General features: G+C 44.1%; 1 protein-coding gene across 6 annotated transcripts in view; it reads left to right on the forward strand.

Annotated features, from left to right (window-relative positions):
* FBXW7 (F-box and WD repeat domain containing 7) overlaps positions 1 to 18,770 on the forward strand; it is a 382,444-nt gene that overhangs the window by 302,760 nt on the left and 60,914 nt on the right. The window contains exon 4 of one of the 6 annotated variants that reach the window (XM_063920552.1): positions 6,521 to 6,623. The exons of the other annotated variants lie outside the window; for them this stretch is intronic. Within the exon in view, the coding sequence (XP_063776622.1) occupies positions 6,521 to 6,544 (24 nt within the window). The 3' untranslated portion in view covers positions 6,545 to 6,623. Of the gene's footprint in view, positions 1 to 6,520; positions 6,624 to 18,770 lie in introns of those variants that run through there. 6 annotated transcript variants of the gene reach the window in all.

Raw genomic sequence — 18,770 nt, forward strand, 5'->3', positions numbered from 1 at the left:
GGGGGGGTGCTGTCACGATCCGGGTATCTGGACGCCATTACTTACCCTTCAGATGCCTCCTAAGGCTGGCTCAGCGTTCCAGGACCGGATCCCGTTGTTCCTGAGTTTCCACATGCAGAATGTCAGAGTGGTGATTTCATCAGCCGCGGCCTCCGCTGTGCCCGCGTGGTTAAATGTGCGCTTGTCAGTCTGGCGTCTCCTGTCTCCTGTGGCCGGCGTCGCCATTACTGTTTCAACTCTCACATGGATTACAAACCAAACTTCCCTCCAAGTGTCTGCATGGGCGCAGCCATCTTGGATTTTGTCATCTGATTATTTCCACCAATCTGCTGTCTGTATTGTTGATTTGCATAATTGCCTAGCCAACCCCTTCCTTGCTGCAGGTATAAGTATGCTGTGCCTGAGCAAGGAAGGCGTCAGTGCTTTGGTTGTCTAACCTAGTTCCAGTTTGTCTCTCTCCTGTGGTTGTCTTCCAGGTTCCAGCTCCTGTCTCCAGACTTCTGCTATAGAGACCCGCACCAGCATTCCATCTGCGGTGTAGCCTGACTCTCCGATCCATTCTGGACTCACCTGTTTCCAGCTACAACAATCACCTGCTTCCAGCTCAGCTTCCAGCAGTGTACAGCTTCTCTTAAAGGGCCGGTGTCCTTTCTGCAGTTTACCACTCTCCACCGGTATTATTATTTCACCGCTCTCAAACAATCACCTACTTCCAGCCCAGCTTCCAGCAGTGTATAGCTTCTCTTAAAGGGCCGGTGTCCTTTTCTGCAGTTTACCACTCTCCACCGGTATTATTATTTCACCGCTCTCAAACTCCAAACTTCATTATTATTTCATCGCTCTCAAGTTCGTTTATTATTTAACTGGTTCCAGCCAGTATCCACTCCGTACCAACAACAGTCTGGTTCCAGCCAGTATCCACAGCAGCCGTTTTACCTTCAGCAGCCCAGCCTTTCCTGGAACATCAGCTGGTACGATCCTGGGTTCTCTCCATTGCTACAGTCAGGCCTGGTAAGGACTTTCCAACTAGAAGATTATTAGAACTGTCTCACACTACCAGTGCCTGTGGCCCTTGCCACCCTGTAGTACCCAGGAATTGTATTTATCCTCTGTTGACTTTTATGTTTCTTTTTACTGCTGCTGTGTTACGGAGTTTGTCATAATAAACATCATTGACTTTTATCCTGGTTGTCGTGGTCACGCCTTCGGGCAGTTATTCTACATGTTACTTACATGTCTAGGGGTCTGATACAACCTCCCAGGTTCCGTTACATCTCAGCCCCTACAACTGAGGCTGCCTCCCGTCAGCTCAGGCCCTCAGTTGTGACAGTGTCGTTTTCACCATACAGTAACCGGGAACCCCAATCAGTGCACCGTGTTTGCTCGCTATGATTCGGGAAAAGTTACTATTCCCAATCGTAGTCCACGTGGATCGTTAAGTATGAAAAAGTTTAAAAAAAAAATTGTGAAAAACTCAGTCGACCCTTTGACCTGTCGACCTAGTTACTGTCGACCAATAGTGGTCGACCTAGAGACTGGATACCGATACAACACATCCTCATCAATATGGGTTGATCTGCTTAAAACATGATGTCATACCAATATATATGCAAGTTTGGTTTATGTAGTGTGAATTAGTCAAGGTTTTTTTTTTTTTATTTACTCACATTTTTCATTTTACAGATTTCCATATTTTAAAAAAAAAAAAAGTTTGCTTTTTAACCTAAAAATATTGTATTGGCTTAAAAACCAGTGCATCGTATTGTATTAAGTTCAACTTTAAAATTAAATTGTGTCATAAAAAGTTCCCACTGTCTTCTTTTCCACCTACCACTGCCTATTCATGCAGTTCTGAGACCCTTCTTTTCAGTAGCTAATCTGGGACGTTTGTGCCACTTTGATTAAAGGCGACGTGCCCGTCTCACCCCAGCTTTCTTACTGTGCAGTATTTTTCAGCTGCTTGCACTCATTACCATACAGCTGCCCAGCAGAATAGAGAGCGAAGCAGGCAAAAGCTGCACTGTCTTGCAAATGGGACACTAGCAGATGGGTCATGTACTCAAGCTGCTCTTGCCCTCTTTCCTTAGAACACTGCATTAAAAATCATTCTGAAAAAGTAGTTGGCCAAACCCATGGATTCAGAGCTGAAAAGGTTTTCAGCGTATTGAAACCCTTGATAGAATATTAATGAACCCAGTTAGAATAAAACCACAGTGTCACCCTCTGTGAGGAACATCCCACTCAACCCTGCATTGTTTTGTCCTGCCATCCTTTTACATAGCAGCACTTGTTGCACGGAACATACAGTACATACATGTTTCTAATTAAATAGAAAATAAATAAGAGCAAATGAGGACAAGAACAGTTGACAGTGAGAGAGACTGAAAACACATACAGTATGTGAAATATTACATGGGTTGGCCAGAAAATGTAGATTTAATTTTAATAGAACTATATATTTAACTAAGTAATATGAAGGTATGTACTCAATAATGGTTTCTTCTAGGGGTAAAATTTACTAATGCTTCTGAAACAGAAAATTGATGATGATGCCTATGGCTACCAATCAGATGTTGTCTATCATTTTCTAAAAGGCAATAGTGAAATGATAGACAGCATCTGATTGGTTGCTATGGGCAACATCACCAATTCTCTGTTTTAGAAGCTTTAGTAAATTTATCCCCTAGCTTCCACTAGACTTGAGGACGCATTTGGAAACATCTGGCTCAAGTGTTACATGTATTCCCATTCTGGATGTTTGTGTATGTTGAATATTGTAACCTACCTAATTAATTTATGGGCTCCAACAAATGGCTCAATGACCAATAAACTCCACTGCACACACTGGAATGGTTTCCCATCTATCAGAGTTGTAGGAAATGACTGGTGAGCCACCAATGGCCTATTACTCTAACAAGTTGTGATGACTATCTGGTGACTCCGATGTTAGTCTGTGGGGTTTATACTTTGGTTTATATGAGAGAGCATGAGACTACATTGAGGTTCTTGCTCCATATAAAACTCTACTCCCTTTTCTAGCTTTAACATGAATTAAAGAATTATCTTTATAATGCATGCTACTTATTTGTGTGTTGTGACAAACTCTTTATGAATAAACCTGTTTAAGAATGTGTTGTATTGGTGTGGTAGCTGTGTGGGGAGAGGTCTCCTGTACTATAAGCTTCAGCAGTACAGAACAAAACAATGCAAGCTGTTTACTACTACCAGCTCTGTATAATGTTCTCTCACTTTATCTAAAGGTGGGGGCGACCACTCCATTCATAAACTTTGAAATTGTCTGAATTCTCCCTATAGTGTTCTCATAAAATATTGAGGCATTTCCTCTCTTTGAAGATTCTGGGATCATTGATGTTTTATGGCGTAACAGGAATAGTATGCAGAATAGACGATTGGAAAGCTCTTTTTCTTGAAGACTTTTCCATAGTGATCGTGTTTGAAAATGATGTTGACAGCGCTGTAGATTAGCGTTTGGTATGCCTTCTTAACCACATGCTTACTCTCTGTGTACTGTCAAACAGTCATCACAATCTGCAGCAGCCTGTTGGACTGTCTCCTGTCTGTCCCGCTTAAAAGTTGCCTAAATGTTGTGATGAGTTAATTGAGTTTGAAGTCTCTTAGGCTGCTTAAAAGGAGCCTTCTGTGTTTTCTGCCCTTAACTCCCATGTTGCCAGTAGAAGACAGCGACTCGTGCCAAACTTTGATTAGGTCATTGAACAAACACGTCAGGTTTTTCCAGCCTATGTAACAGCACAGATCTCCTTTTATGTAACAATCTTTTGATGTGCTGTGGATGCCACCTGGATAGAAACACAACAAAAAGCTTGGTAATATTAATTGCATTACTCTGTTATAGAGTTTATTGTTAATACGAAAAAAAAAATGTTCTGGGAAGCACAAACATTTGAAAATCTTTTCCTATACATGAATTATCTCATTTACATCTTATTTTATTGTTTTTATTAACCGCTTGTGTTTATGCTTAAGGCCTTTATGGAAAGTTGAAATCAGTAACTTTTAAAGTACTCGTCTTCATACACCTCGCCTCCATATGCCATGCTGTGCCAGAGAGCCACCAGGTCCCGCCTGACTCTGCTAGAGGCAGATGTCCCAGAAATGTGTCTTTAAGATAGGTACACTTGGTCAGATTTTTTTGGGTCGGCCCGACAATCGGACAATTTGTAGGGAAATTGTAGGCACCAATATCTGAGCTACACACTTTGAAGATTTTATTTTTCAGTTTCCAATTTTCTGCCACATCACACACATTTTTCAGTTTCCAATCCTGGGGATTTCGGGATTTGAAAGCCACCTTGTTTTTTCAATGCCAGGCAGCGTTGAGCGTCCTCAGGAGGCTCAGACGCTGCCCAGTTCCCTCCTCCCAGCTCCCTCTGCCCCCAGCTGTGCGCACTGTGCAGTGTGACTTGAAGGCAGAGGGCACGCTGCGCAGTCTGACGCCAGCAACCCGCGCTGCCCGGGTCGCATTTCACTGCCTGCAGCAAGTGAACCTGACCGCGCTCCCAGAGGATGGTGTAGTTCTGTGGACTGAGTGGGTGAGGGAAGGGGGAGGGCGCAATGAACATTTAATTTTTAAATATTCAACCCAATCCCGCGTATCCCAGGAATCCTGGGATTGATCATTTTTCAATCCCGATACACAAGATTGAAAAAAAGGCCTGGGATTGGCCTCCCTAATAGGAAATAAGGGCAGATCTTTGAGAGTGCACACATACTGCTAGATAGCGGAAGATTGTGGCAGATATTTTTGGTTTGGGACGATAGACCGGATAATTGATTGTTCGTATGTGTGGACAAGATTTTCCAGAATTATCGGTGAAACGCAGATACGATCGTTCGTACACACTATACAATAACTTTGGTCGTTTTTCCAATTGTTGGCAAATCAACCCAATGATTGTATAGTGTGTACCTATCTTAAATTGCTTTGCAGTGGGACTATGATGCACTAGGAGTATGCACTTGTCAATGTGATATGCAACCCTTGTATATACGTGTGTGCCTGAGGCTGTATACAATTACAATGGAATTTAGTGGGGAGAAAAGCCACAGCTGTTGCCGCTACACATTCAGACAGATATACAAGTGTCGCTTATCAAATTAATCAGTGCAGTCTCCTGGTGCGTCCTAGTCGCATTGCAAAAAGGTCCAAAAAATATGCCTGGCACCAGCAGTGTCGCACAGGACCTAGCGTGGCCATGAAAGTCTGTTTGGCGTTTACTGCAGCAATAGTGTATAAGGCAGAGCTCGAGAAATCCCGGGAACCAGGTCGCCATGGCCTCTAGATTTTTCTTCCGTCAACCAGATTAGGCAGGGAGGGGAGGTAGCATATCCCCATCAGCGGAGATTCATGGGAGTGCCTGTATTGCGGCAGCCATTTCATGCACAGGAGTCGGTGTGATAAATCACCATCCTGGCCTGCTCTGACTGCTGTACCTGTTCGTCCCAGCCTATGGTGACACCTCCTGTCCATCCCAGTCTGCGCTGTCTCCAAACTCCAGCTGCGTAGAGCTCTCTCCGGTAAGAGGGTCTGTGTGTGTGGTCGGGGACTGTGGCTTTGGAGGGGGTAGTGTGTTCATGGGGGGTATTGTCTGCACCGAGTGGCTGCGTATGGGTGCTTTGCCTGGCGGTACCACCTTAGTTGTGTGGCCGAGGTGATTGCCAGAAGGGTTTGCTGTTCATTAATGTGGCCATGGGAGGGTTGTTTGCCTGTTGGTACTGCATTATCGCTGCGGAGGGGTTAATTTGCCTGGGGGTACCCCCTTAGTTGTGTAGCCATGGGGGTTGGTTTGCCCGGGGTGGGTTTTAGTTTTTTATTTTATTTTATGGGCGGACGGTGGTCTGGTTCCTACACTTTTATCCAGGCTAGATTTTAGAAAAAAATGGTATGGTACACATCTGTAGCGGCCTATGTTGGTTGCCTGTATTTATCAACAATGTTGTGTATATTATTTTTAAATAGCCAGTTAAATATGAAGCATGAATTGCCATTTTTGCATGTGAAGTGTAGACTGGCGTATACATTTTCAATTATATGATAGAAATATCTATGTAGAGGTCAGTTTGAAAGTAAATAATAATTAAAAGTGAAACGGTCTTCATAGACAGCAACAGTGACACCTCTGTGAGGATGTGATTTTTATCATTGACAATTGCAGAGTGATAATAAAGTTACAGTGTAGAATACGTGTCCTGGCAGCTGGGCAGGTTTAAGGTGGCCTTTCATAGTATGTGCTGGTTATTGCCACAGAATTGCCGTCATCTAACCCTTACTCGCTATCAGTGCTGAGGTGGGTTGCTTGAGTGCCTACTGAAAAGTATATCCGGGAAGCTGAGAGGTTCTTAAAATAAAATAAATAAGCGTTCAGATTTTGTTCCATCAGTATACAGAATACTCTCTGTGCCTGTGGAATCCAGCATTCCGGTTTGGTGGGTTATTAATACCATGCGAGCTATGTATAACAATGAATGTAATGTCTTCCAGCAGGGTTTCCTGGAGGATGACTGAATATCCTTCCTCATTGTTTTATGACTAGCAGGGAGTAGGTGACATCATGACTATACCCACAGGTTCCATTTGAATATATCTATATACAAGATGCTACATATTTAAGGTATCGAATATTATAATAGTTAAAGGAATATAGTGGTTTTATAGGTATATATTTAAGAAAATATACTAAATCACAAAGACGTAATTATTGTAACACTGCTTTCTGCTGACTGTTTCCCTTTCTAGTGTGTACATTCACATAAACTTTTTTAAATTACTTATTCAGTGATTGTTGTAAATGATAGAATGTGACAGTATACACAGTACTCTTTTCTTTATGTACAAGTCTCCACTTTCCACCGTATAAGAGTTAGACATTTGCTGGATTATCTATGACAAGTTTAGCGTAGAAGGTGGCCTAGATGAGAATAGTAAAAGCTGCCTTATTGATCAGCACAGAGAGCGTCTCACACAGTGTGTGTAATGACAAGCTATACTCCAGCTGTGATACACATTACTGCATGACGGGGCAGAGGGGATTCCTGCACTTAACTTTGTGCCCCAGTGCCATCTGCTGTGACAGCAGTTAACCTGAAGACACACATTATTCTAGTATATCTGAAAACAATCTGTAGTACTTCATGGATATGCTATTTAGACCAGGCAGTTTATCCTTATTCATGTCTGGCTATGGCTACATTTGTCTGAAATACATTGAACACCATTAAACACGCTGATACTTATAGCCCAAAAGTAGATGAATGGATCTGCGCATGGCAGGCACCTTCTGACAAATATTTGTTCCACAGACATGTTAGATGTAGCCTGCGGGATTGAGGAACGTTATGCTTGATGCTCAGTAAGTACATACAACACTTTGCTGAAAGTAACCTCTGAGAACATGCTTCCAGTTCTAGCTGTAGGTACAAAGTACAACACTTTGCATTACTCTTGTTTTGCAATATACGTGTTTGTGGAAACTCAGAAAGACCATGGGCAAAAAATATGTGATATATACTTGCCAGTGCACCTGAAAATCATACATTCTAAACTGGCAGAATGACAATATTTATATTGAAACACAAATTCATTAATAGTTATGGGGGTTTTTTGTTTGTGTTTTCTTTTCACATACTTCATTTTAAGACACAAAAACACTTGTAGATCCTGAGCCTGGAACATGTTTGAAAATTGCAAATGTAAAATTTGTTCACAAAAAAACTGCATGTGCAATACTGGCAGGTTGTGTGCAGGTATGTACCATTAGCATAGGCCTTGGGTTTGGAACACGTCAGGCACACAGATTACAGATACATTTACACCAAAATCGAAATATGTCTCTTAGTACAGACAGATGTATTTTGCTATCAGGTTTGAATAAAATAAACAACTCTTGAATACAGCAGGTTTCATTTTCTCATCTGTGTATGAAAATAAGAACAAACTTGCTAAAACAAATTTACAACATATATACTTGTAATACATGCACTTATTGGCTTCAATGGTGAATCTGCAATCAGCCAATCGGAAGCAGCTTGTTAGTGCTAGTGGGCGTAATAATCAGTGTGCATATGGACCTTCACATGATTCTGCTCAGGAACTCCCCTACGGAACCACAAGCCCAGATATGTACACACAAATCCATATATTGGTCAGTTTGTCCATGGGAAATGAACATTTAGAAATTATATTTTTCTTGTCCTGTTTCTGGTCATTTCTAATAGGATAAAAAATTTGTAAATACAGACAGCTGTCCTCTATTCCACACAGTCTTTGTGCTTGATTCAATTCAGTGTGGATTGAATAGCGTCAGAAAGTGGCTTCCTATGCTATTCAAACCTGCCCGCTGTCATGTCGGGGAAGGCCGGTTCTCACGGACTAAACAGGGTGTTTAGGCGTGAAAATGCCCGCCGCAAAGCTGTTTTGTCCGCACGCAGCACAAAACAGTATGGACCTTAGTTTTTGTCGTATTTCTGAAGAAATCCTCTAGTCAGGGATGACCGTGCACTGAATTGAATAGCTCCAGGAGCAACCTCCTGACTCTTCAATCCGCGCTGAATTGAATCAAGCCCTTTGTGTTCTTGCTAAGTTTTTATTTGCATTGTTTTTTTTCTTTAAGGCAGGAAGTGGCGATTGATTACTTACACTTTAGCGTTCCAACATTTGCTGCTTAGAATTACGCAGCAAAGTCCTTTTTTTTTTTTACCAAGGGCAGTGTTTTCTGAATTAATTAGTTCTCATCAACTTTGATAAGCCGGCCACTAACATATTTTGTGTTTGACCAACGTGATCATTTGATCTACCCAATTAAAGTATACTGTGATTTCATTGGATAGGCCTGAAAAGCCTTGGATCTCTGACCAAAGTGCCACAGGTCAGTTTGTCCACTTGATAACTTTACATTGTAGCTGTTGGAACACTGGACCTTAATTATCTGCTGAAATGGGTGTACTATGATTGTCTGGCTGTCAGGATCCCGGCGCCATTATACTGGGCGCTGGGATACTGACAGCCAGCCAATCATAGTACATTTCTTTGTTAAGCTGTTTGCCCTTGTTATTCATGTGGTAACTCCCACAGGTTGCGTTATGCCAGCCACAGATGGGATAGTCCTTCCACGCAGCCTGTTCTCCTGGTGACCCTATCAGTGGCTGAATTACAGGCAGTTTGGCAACGGGTTGGGAAGCTGGTCCTATTCCAGCCCCCTGCCCCCTGAGCATGGTGTGAGAAGATGACACACACAGGCCTATTGATGTAACCTTCCCACCACATTTGCCAACATATCTATAATGAGCAGACTTATTTTGTTAATAATTTTGTAGCCTTCATACATTACAATATGAGTCCATTTGCGTGATATCGGCTTTAGTATTGCAGTGTATGGCCACCATCATTCATGTTGTTATGGAGACGACAAATGAAATGGGATACTTTGACACCATAAATGTGCATCATTTGTATATTATAGAAAATCTGTGATTTTCAATCTTCCCTCAAGGTACCACAATGCTGTACAGTGGTCTAATTAACTTCTGCTGCAATCTGCATCTGAACTAGATTAAAAGGAAGAACAGGCAGTTTTTTTCCTCTCACTTTGTACTTTCAGTGTATTTGAACTAACTCTCACAGGAAGTCTCCCCCTTTTTCATATTGCTGCTCTTGTACATGAGAAGACGTGTTCCAATCATAGAGAAATGTCCTCCAAGTAACTTTCTGCATCTTTCCGTTGTATTAAATACTCATTCAACCAAGGTTTGTGAGGTGCTCTTTATTTCATTGTTGCTGAAAGGAAAATCGTTTCTGTAGGTTTCCTATAAATTATCTACCTATGTCCTTTTTATTAAGTAACCTAATTCATTTGTTCCCAATGCAATTTTCAGTAGTGTACAGGTTTTGTATTCGTCAAACTTGATCAGAATTTTATATCTTTACGCTGTACTTAAGTTAATTTTTTTACAGTATTTCCTATAGGCTATGGGTTGTACAATTGTGATTGATCTTGTACAGTATGTGGCTTGTTTGGTAGGTAAAATATATAAATATATATAAATGTTATACTTTTGTTAAATGTGATCTTTCAAATGATAAAACCCATCAAAACTAATGTGATATTAGCAGCATAACTATATATATATCTCTCTATCTATCTCAGCAACACAACTTAAGGGGGTTCGTCCAGGCAAACCACTCCTTGGGCAAACAGTGCTCCCGCCCTGTGGCCATATCACTACCCCCTCCAAAGCCACAGTCTCCGGCTGCTCATAGACCCTCTTATCGTAGAGCTTTATGCAGCCGGAGTTGAGAAACAGCAGGCTGGGATGGATAGGCACAACAGTCAGCGCAGGCTGGGACAGACAGGTACAGCAGTCAGTGCAGGTCGGGTTGGACACTCAACACATGCACTCCTGTGCATGAAATGGCCACAGCAATACAGGCACACCCATGAATCTCTGCTAGGGCTGAAGAGGATCTGCTTCCTCCCTCCATAATTTAGTAGCCAGGCAGCAAAATCTAAGGGCCAGACAACCTGGCCCCTGGGATTTGTTGAGCCCTAATATATATTAGTGCAACAGTTTACTTACTTGTGCAGAAAAAAAACTAAACACCATATTACAGGTCCCGACGGTCGAAATAGCAACTGTCATAATCCTGTCACATTGTGGTAAGTACTGTAAGCCACCCCCCCCACACACAGTCTTACCCTTATACTTATCCACAGACTATGTCAGGATTCTGAAGGTCGGGATGCCTCTGTCTGTATTGTGACCGATGGCATCCTGACTGTGGTTGTTGGCTGCTACATCCCTATAGTAATAATTATTAGTGCTCTGTAACATGTCACCTGTAACTTTATGTATGGAATTGTGCTTAATACATCCTCAGAGTATAGCAACACATCATCATAGCAACTGTTTCAGTTTTTGACATACCGTAGGTCTTTAGAACCCAAAGGCTGAGAAGCAGCCTGTAAGGTACAAAGGATTAAGTCAGTGTTTCCCAAACTCCGCCATAACAGTCCAGGTTTTAAGGATATCCATACTTGAGTCCAAATGGTTAAATCAAATTGATTGAGGTACTAATTAAGTCACCTGTGCTCAATCATGGATATCCTTAAAATGTGGACTGTAATTGCAGAGTTTGGGAAACTCTGAACGATGGTTCAATATTGTGTAAGAATGATAAGCATGTCTGTGTCAAATTTAAATAATTGTAATTAAAAGTGAATATATTATTAGTATTAAAGTATTATTCTTGGTACTATTTTGTCATTGCCCAATTGGACCTCTCTTTAAAACTTATATAGCTTTTGGTTGCAACTAATGTGCCTGGAAGTACAGGTTCAGTAGCACTGCATATCTTTTGGGTACATACCTTTATTCGAGTGTATGGAAATATTTGAAATGTTTTTAAATCAAGCATGCATTTACAGTACTGCATCCAAAATGATTGTTTCCCAGTGCATATTCACTTCATTTCACATTCTTCCATAAAAAGGTTCAAAAGTATTCACTTACTAGTTTACTAACACCCCCTTTCTCACCGCACAAATAACCCAGTATCGACCCGGTTTATTGCCGGGTCGACGCGGGTCACTGTGCGGTGTGAAAGGGGTCAGTGATGAATTCCAGGGCGCCTGATCCGGTAATTCAACCTGGGAATAAAGAAGGGTTATGTGCAGTGTGAACGGGTTGCCGGGTCGATGCGACTCAGGACCCATTCACAGCATAGAAAGAGGCGGTGCAGTGATGATGTCATCACCCCCTATGCCAGCTCTGCCCCCCGCCTGCGATGGCAACCCACTGCCTGGTCGGGAAGCAATGTGAAAGGGTCCAATGCTGGGTCGCACCCTGGAAGGACCTGTTTCCAATTCCCAGGTGCTACCCGGCATTGCGATGTGAAAGGGGTGTTAAAGGTAATTGCTGCTTGTTTGGATCACTGTTATCTTACAGTAGTTAATGAGGGCTTGTCCGTTACACAGCATTAAAATGCCTGCCACATAGAGCAGCTTCTAACCTTTACCATTTCACCCCCTTCCATCTTTGATGCAGTGTACTTCTCATGTAGCTGCTGCCGGTTCTGCATTTCACTGTTGCCTCTTCTCTTTGCACTTGTTAGTGCTGATTGAGTACTACAGGCTTTGATACCTGTAATATTGCAGTAGTTTATTTTTGAAAGATTTTAATCAGTATATTAGAATAGACTATAAGAACAGCAATTATGCTCTAGAGATTGTTGTGAAGAAGGTTAAACATTCTACCCATCTGGGAATTGTTTTTTATTTATTTTTATTTTAAGAAGTAATGACTCATACGGGGAGAGCAGAGTGCTGTCATATTAGACATTTTGGTAGAGATTCATGTCACACATCTCCATGAATATATAATCCTTAAAATAACATTCTCCACTACTTAAGGGAAAGCATGAAGTAAATGTTTAACACTTGGTGGACACCATGGCAAAATGTTGCTGTGTGAAATGTCTCATTTGAATTACTGCAGGCACACTAAATAAATTTTTAGATTTCCCATATGATTGTATCTAATTCCCCCTTTTACAGCAAATTCCCAGGTCTGACCTAGGACTTGGAACAAGGTTCCAAGCCGGGTCAGACTCGAGACTAACCCCTTTTGTACCGCAGTGCCGATCTGGGATATTCCCGGCTCGGCACTGTTTACACTGCATCCGGGTGCAATGTATTGTGGACCGGCGCTTATAGACGACATCTCCAAGCGTCTGGAAACCGTGCAGAATGGTGCTCCGGAGCGTCATTCTGGGGGCAAGCCCAGCAATCTGGATGCTGCTGTGCTGCCTCCGGCGCTTCCAGGCACCAGACACAGCGCTGCTGTCTGCATAGACCCCCAGCCTCCCGACGGCCTGACACTGCGGTACGGGAAGTTTGCCATGCTGTAAATGGATGCCGGGTCGGATGACCTGGCTTTACCCATTTACACCGCCTCCTACCCGTGTGCAAGCCCACTTGCAAGCTGGGATGGATTTCGGGGAAAATGTACCCGGGGTTTAGGGGAAGGACCTTTTTACACCGCCTGCAGTCCTGGGATTTTGCGCACTCCAGTGCAAAATCCCGGGATATTTCAGGCGGTGTAAAAGTGGTCTTATGCAGATTAAAATTGACATAGAAAGGCTTATGGTACAGTCTGCGATAGTCAGCTCATTTCAAGCACCAGTGCACATCAGTATTATGTTGGATAGCTGATACTTAGGAAAATATATTATAATGTTTGAGATCTGCTCTGTGTAAATAAACAAAATATGCCTGTATATACATACAAATCTTTACAACATTCTGAAAACAATTTTTGTACAGTGATGTGAAACAAAATGTAAACATGACCATACCCAAATGAATTGACATTGATAAGTGGTATTCTTGATACATTGTGGAGCACAATAACAAATGAGTGATGAGAATTGTGGCTTCCATTGGTTGATAGCAGTTTCTACTATAACTAACTTTTATATAATAGGGCATACATATCACAGTGATTTTCATAGAATATTTAGTCATTCACATCAGTCCCTGCCCTAGTTGAGCTTACAACCTATTTCTCTTACGTCCTAGAGGATGCTGGGGACTCCGTAAGGACCATGGGGATAGACGGGCTCCGCAGGAGACATGGGCACTTTAAGAAAGACTTTAGATCTCGGTGTGCACTGGTTCCTCCATCTGTGCCCCTCCTCCAGACCTCAGTTTGATACTGTGCCCAGAGGAGATGGATGCACTACAGGGAGCTCTCCTGAGCTTCCTGACAGAAAGTATATTTGTTAGGTTTTTTATTTTCAGGGAGCCTGCTGGCAACAGACTCCCTGCATCGAGGGACTGAGGGGAGAGAAGCAGACCTACTTCTGTGAGTTTCAAGGCTCTGCTTCTTGGGCTACTGGACACCATTAGCTCCAGAGGGATCGGTACGCAGGTCTCACCCTTGCCGTCCGTCTCAGAGCCGCGCCGCCGTCCCCCTCGCAGAGCCGGAAGATAGAAGCCGGGTGAGTATGAGAAGAAAAGAAGACTTCAGAGGCGGCAGAAGACTTCATGATCTTCACTGAGGTAACGCACAGTAGTAAAGCTGTGCGCCATTGCTCCCATACACCTCACACACGGCAGTCACTATAAGGGTGCAGGGCGCAGGGGGGGCGCCCTGGGCAGCATATAGACCTCTTTTCTCTATCGTCCTAGTGGATGCTGGGGTTCCTGAAAGGACCATGGGGGAATAGCGGCTCCGCAGGAGACAGGGCACAAAAAGTAAAGCTTTAGGATCAGGTGGTGTGCACTGGCTCCTCCCCCTATGACCCTCCTCCAAGCCTCAGTTAGATTTTTGTGCCCGGCCGAGAAGGGTGCAATCTAGGTGGCTCTCCTAAAGAGCTGCTTAGAAAAGTTTAGCTTAGGTTTTTTATTTTACAGTGAGTCCTGCTGGCAACAGGATCACTGCAACGAGGGACTTAGGGGAGAAGAAGTGAACTCACCTGCGTGCAGGATGGATTGGCTTCTTGGCTACTGGACATTAGCTCCAGAGGGACGATCACAGGTACAGCCTGGATGGTCACCGGAGCCTCGCCGCCGGCCCCCTTGCAGATGCTGAAACGAGAAGAGGTCCAGAATCGGCGGCAGAAGACTCCTCAGTCTTCTTAAGGTAGCGCACAGCACTGCAGCTGTGCGCCATTTTCCTCTCAGCACACTTCACACGGCAGTCACTGAGGGTGCAGGGCGCTGGGAGGGGGGCGCCCTGGGAGGCAAATGAAAACCTTTTTTGGCTAAAAATACCTCACATATAGCCTCCGGGGGCTATATGGAGATATTTAACCCCTGCCAGAATCCGTTAAGAGCGGGAGACGAGGCCGCCGAAAAAGGGGCGGGGCCTATCTCCTCAGCACACAGCGCCATTTTCCCTCACAGAAAGGCTGGAGGGAAGGCTCCCAGGCTCTCCCCTGCACTGCACTACAGAAACAGGGTTAAAACAGAGAGGGGGGGCACTAATTTGGCATTAGAAATATATAAAAAAGATGCTATAAGGGAAAACACTTATATAAGGTTGTCCCTATATAATTATAGCGTTTTTGGTGTGTGCTGGCAAACTCTCCCTCTGTCTCTCCAAAGGGCTAGTGGGTCCTGTCCTCTATCAGAGCATTCCCTGTGTGTGTGCTGTGTGTCGGTACGTGTGTGTCGACATGTATGAGGACGATGTTGGTGAGGAGGCGGAGCAATTGCCTGTAATGGTGATGTCACTCTCTAGGGAGTCGACACCGGAATGGATGGCTTATTTAGGGAATTACGTGATAATGTCAACACGCGCCAAGGTCGGTTGACGACATGAGACGGCCGACAAACAATTAGTACCGGTCCAGACGTCTCAAAAACACCGTCAGGGGTTTTTAAAACGCCCGTTTACTTTAGTCGGTCGACACAGACACAGACAGGGACACTGAATCCAGTGTCGACGGTGAATAAACAAACGTATTCCTTATTAGGGCCACACGTTAAGGGCAATGAAGGAGGTGTTACATATTTCTGATACTACAAGTACCACAAAAGAGGGTATTATGTGGGATGTGAAAAAACTACCGTAGTTTTTCCTGAATCAGATAAATTAAATGAAGTGTGTGATGATGCGTGGGTTCCCCCCGATAGAAAATATGGGCGGTATACCCTTTCCCGCCAGAAGTTAGGGCGAGTTGGGAAACACCCCTTAGGGTGGATAAGGCGCTCACACGCTTATCAGAACAAGTGGCGGTACCGTCTATAGATAGGGCCGTCCTCAAGGAGCCAGCTGACAGGAGGCTGGAAAAATATCATAAAAAGTATATACACACATACTGGTGTTATACTGCGACCAGCGATCGCCTCAGCCTGGATGTGCAGAGCTGGGGTGGCTTGGTCGGATTCCCTGACTAAAAATATTGATACCCTTGACAGGGACAGTATTTTATTGACTATAGAGCATTTAAAGGATGTATTTCTATATATGCGAGATGCACAGAGGGATATTTGCACTCTGGCATCAAGAGTAAGTGCGATGTCCATATCTGCCAGAAGATGTTTATGGACACGACAGTGGTCAGGTGATGCAGATTCCAAACGGCACAAAGGTGTATTGCCGTATAAAGGAAGAGGAGTTATTTGGGGTCGGTCCATCGGACCTGGTGGCCACGGCAACTGCTGGAAAATCCACCGTTTTTACCCTAAGTCACATCTCTGCAGAAAAAGACACCGTCTTTTCAGCTTCAGTCCTTTCGTCCCTATAAGAGTCATATCTGCCCAGGGATAGAGGAAAGGGAAGAAGACTGCAGCAGGCAGCCCATTCCCAGGAACAGAAGCGTTCCACCGCTTCTGACAAGCTCTCAGCATGACGCTGAGACCGTACAGGACCCCTGGATCCTACAAGTAGTATCCCAGGGGTACAGTTTGGAATGTCGAGACGTTTCCCCTGCGCAGGCTCCTGAAGGCTGCTTTACCAAGGTCTCCCTCCGACAAGGAGGCAGTATGGGAAAAAATTCACGAGCTGTATTCCCAGCAGGTGATAATTAAATTACCCCTCCTACAACAAGAAAAGGGGTATTATTCCACACTATATTGTGGTACTGAAGCCAGAAGGCTAGGTGAGACCTATTCTAAATCTAAAAAAATTTGAACACTTACAAAGGTTCAAATCAAGATGGAGTCACTCAGAGCAGTGATAACGAACCGGGAAGAAGGGGACTATCTGGTGTCCCGAGACATCAGGGATGCTTACTTCCATGTCCCAAATTTGCCCTTATCACTAAGGGTACCTCAGGTTCGTGGTACAGAACTGTCACTATCAGTTTCAGACGCTGCCGTTTGGATTGTCTACGGCACCCCGGGTCTTTACCAAGGTAATGGCCGAAATGATGGTTCTTCTTCGAAGAAAAGGCGTCTTAATTATCCCTTACTTGGACGATCTCCTGATAAGGGCAAAGTCCAGGGAACAGTTGGAGGTCGGAGTAGCACTATCTCGGATACTGTTACAACAGCAGGGGTGGATTCTAAAGATTCCAAAATCGCAGCTGATCCCGACAACAAGTCTCCTGTGCTTAGGGATGATTCTGGACACAGTCCAGAAAAAGGTGTTTCTCCCGGAAGAGAAAGCCAGGGAGTTATCCGAGCTAGTCAGGAACCTCCTAAAATCAGTGCATCATTGCACAAGGGCCATGGTAAAAAAAATGGTGACTTCCTTCGAAGCAATTCCAGTCGGCAGATTTCATGCAAGAACTTTTCAGTGGGATCTGCTGGACAAATGGTCCGGATCGCATCTTCAGATGCATCAGCGGATAACCCTATATCCAAGGACAAGGGTGTCTCTCCTGTGGTGGTTACAGAGTGCTCATCTTCTAGAGGGCCGCAGATTCGGCATTCAGTTTTGGATGTTGGTGACCACGGAGGCCAGCCCGAGAGGCTGGGGAGCAGTCACACAAAAAAAAAAAAAAAAATTTCCAGGGAGTGTGATCAAGTCTGGAGATTTTTCTCCACATAAATATAGCTAAGGGTAAATTTATAATGCTCTAAGCTTAGCAAGACCTCTGCTTCAAGGTCAGCCGGTATTGATCCAGTGGGATAAAACATCACGGCAGTCGCCCACGTAAATAGACAGGGCGGCACAAGAAGCAGGAGGGCAGTGGCAAAAACTGCAAGGACTTTTCGCTGGGCGGAAAATCATGTGATAGCACTGTCAGCAGTGTTTCATTCCGGGAATGGAAACTGGGAAGCAGACTTCCTCAGTAGGCACGACCTCCACCCGGCAGAGTGGGAACTTCATGGGGAAGTTTTCCACATAATTGTAAACCGTTGGGAATTACCAAAGGTGGACATGATGGCGTCCCGTCTGAACAAAAAACGGGACAGGTATTGCGCCAGGTTAAGAGACCCTCAGGCAATAGCTGTGGACGCTCTGGTAACACCGTGGGTGTACCAGTCGGTGTATGTGTTCCATCCTCTGCTTTTCATACCTAAGGTACTGAGAATTATAAGACGTAGAGGAGTAAGAACTATACTCATGGCTCCGGATTGGCCAAGAAGGACTTGGTACCCGGAACTTCAAGAGATGCTCACAGAGGACTTATGGCCTCTGCCGCTAAGAAGGGACTTGTTTCAGCAAGTACCATGTCTGTTCCAAGACTTACCGCAGCTGCGTTTGACGGCATGGCGGTGGAACGCCGGATCCTAAGGGAAAAGGCATTCAGGAAGAGGTCATTCCTACCCTGGTCAAAGCCAGAAAGGAGGTGACCGCACAACATTATCACCACATGTGGCGAAAATATGTTGCGTGGTGTGAGGCCAGGAAGGCCCCACGAAGAAATTTCAACTCGGTCGATTCCTGCATTTCTTGCAAACAGGAGTGTCTATGGGCCTCAAATTGGGGTCCATTAAGGTTCAAATTTCGGCCCTGTCGATTTTTCTTCCAGAAAGAATTGGCTTCAGTTCCTGAAGTCCAGAAGTTTGTCAAGGGAGTATTGCATATACAACCCCCTTTTGTGCCTCCAGTGGCACTGTGGGATCTCAACGTAGTTCTGGGATTCCTCAAAACACATTGGTTTAAAACCAGTCAAATCTGTGGATTTGAAGCATCTCACATGAAAAGTGAACATGCTCTTGGACCTGGCCTGGACCAGGCGAGTGTCAAATTGGTGGGTTTTTTTTCTCAAAAAAGCCCATATCTGTTTGTCCATTCGGACAGGGCAGAGCTGCGGACTCGTCCCCAGTTCTCTCCCTAAG

The sequence above is a fragment of the Pseudophryne corroboree genome, chromosome 1, assembly GCF_028390025.1.
Source record: "Pseudophryne corroboree isolate aPseCor3 chromosome 1, aPseCor3.hap2, whole genome shotgun sequence".
Taxonomy (NCBI): domain Eukaryota; kingdom Metazoa; phylum Chordata; class Amphibia; order Anura; family Myobatrachidae; genus Pseudophryne; species Pseudophryne corroboree.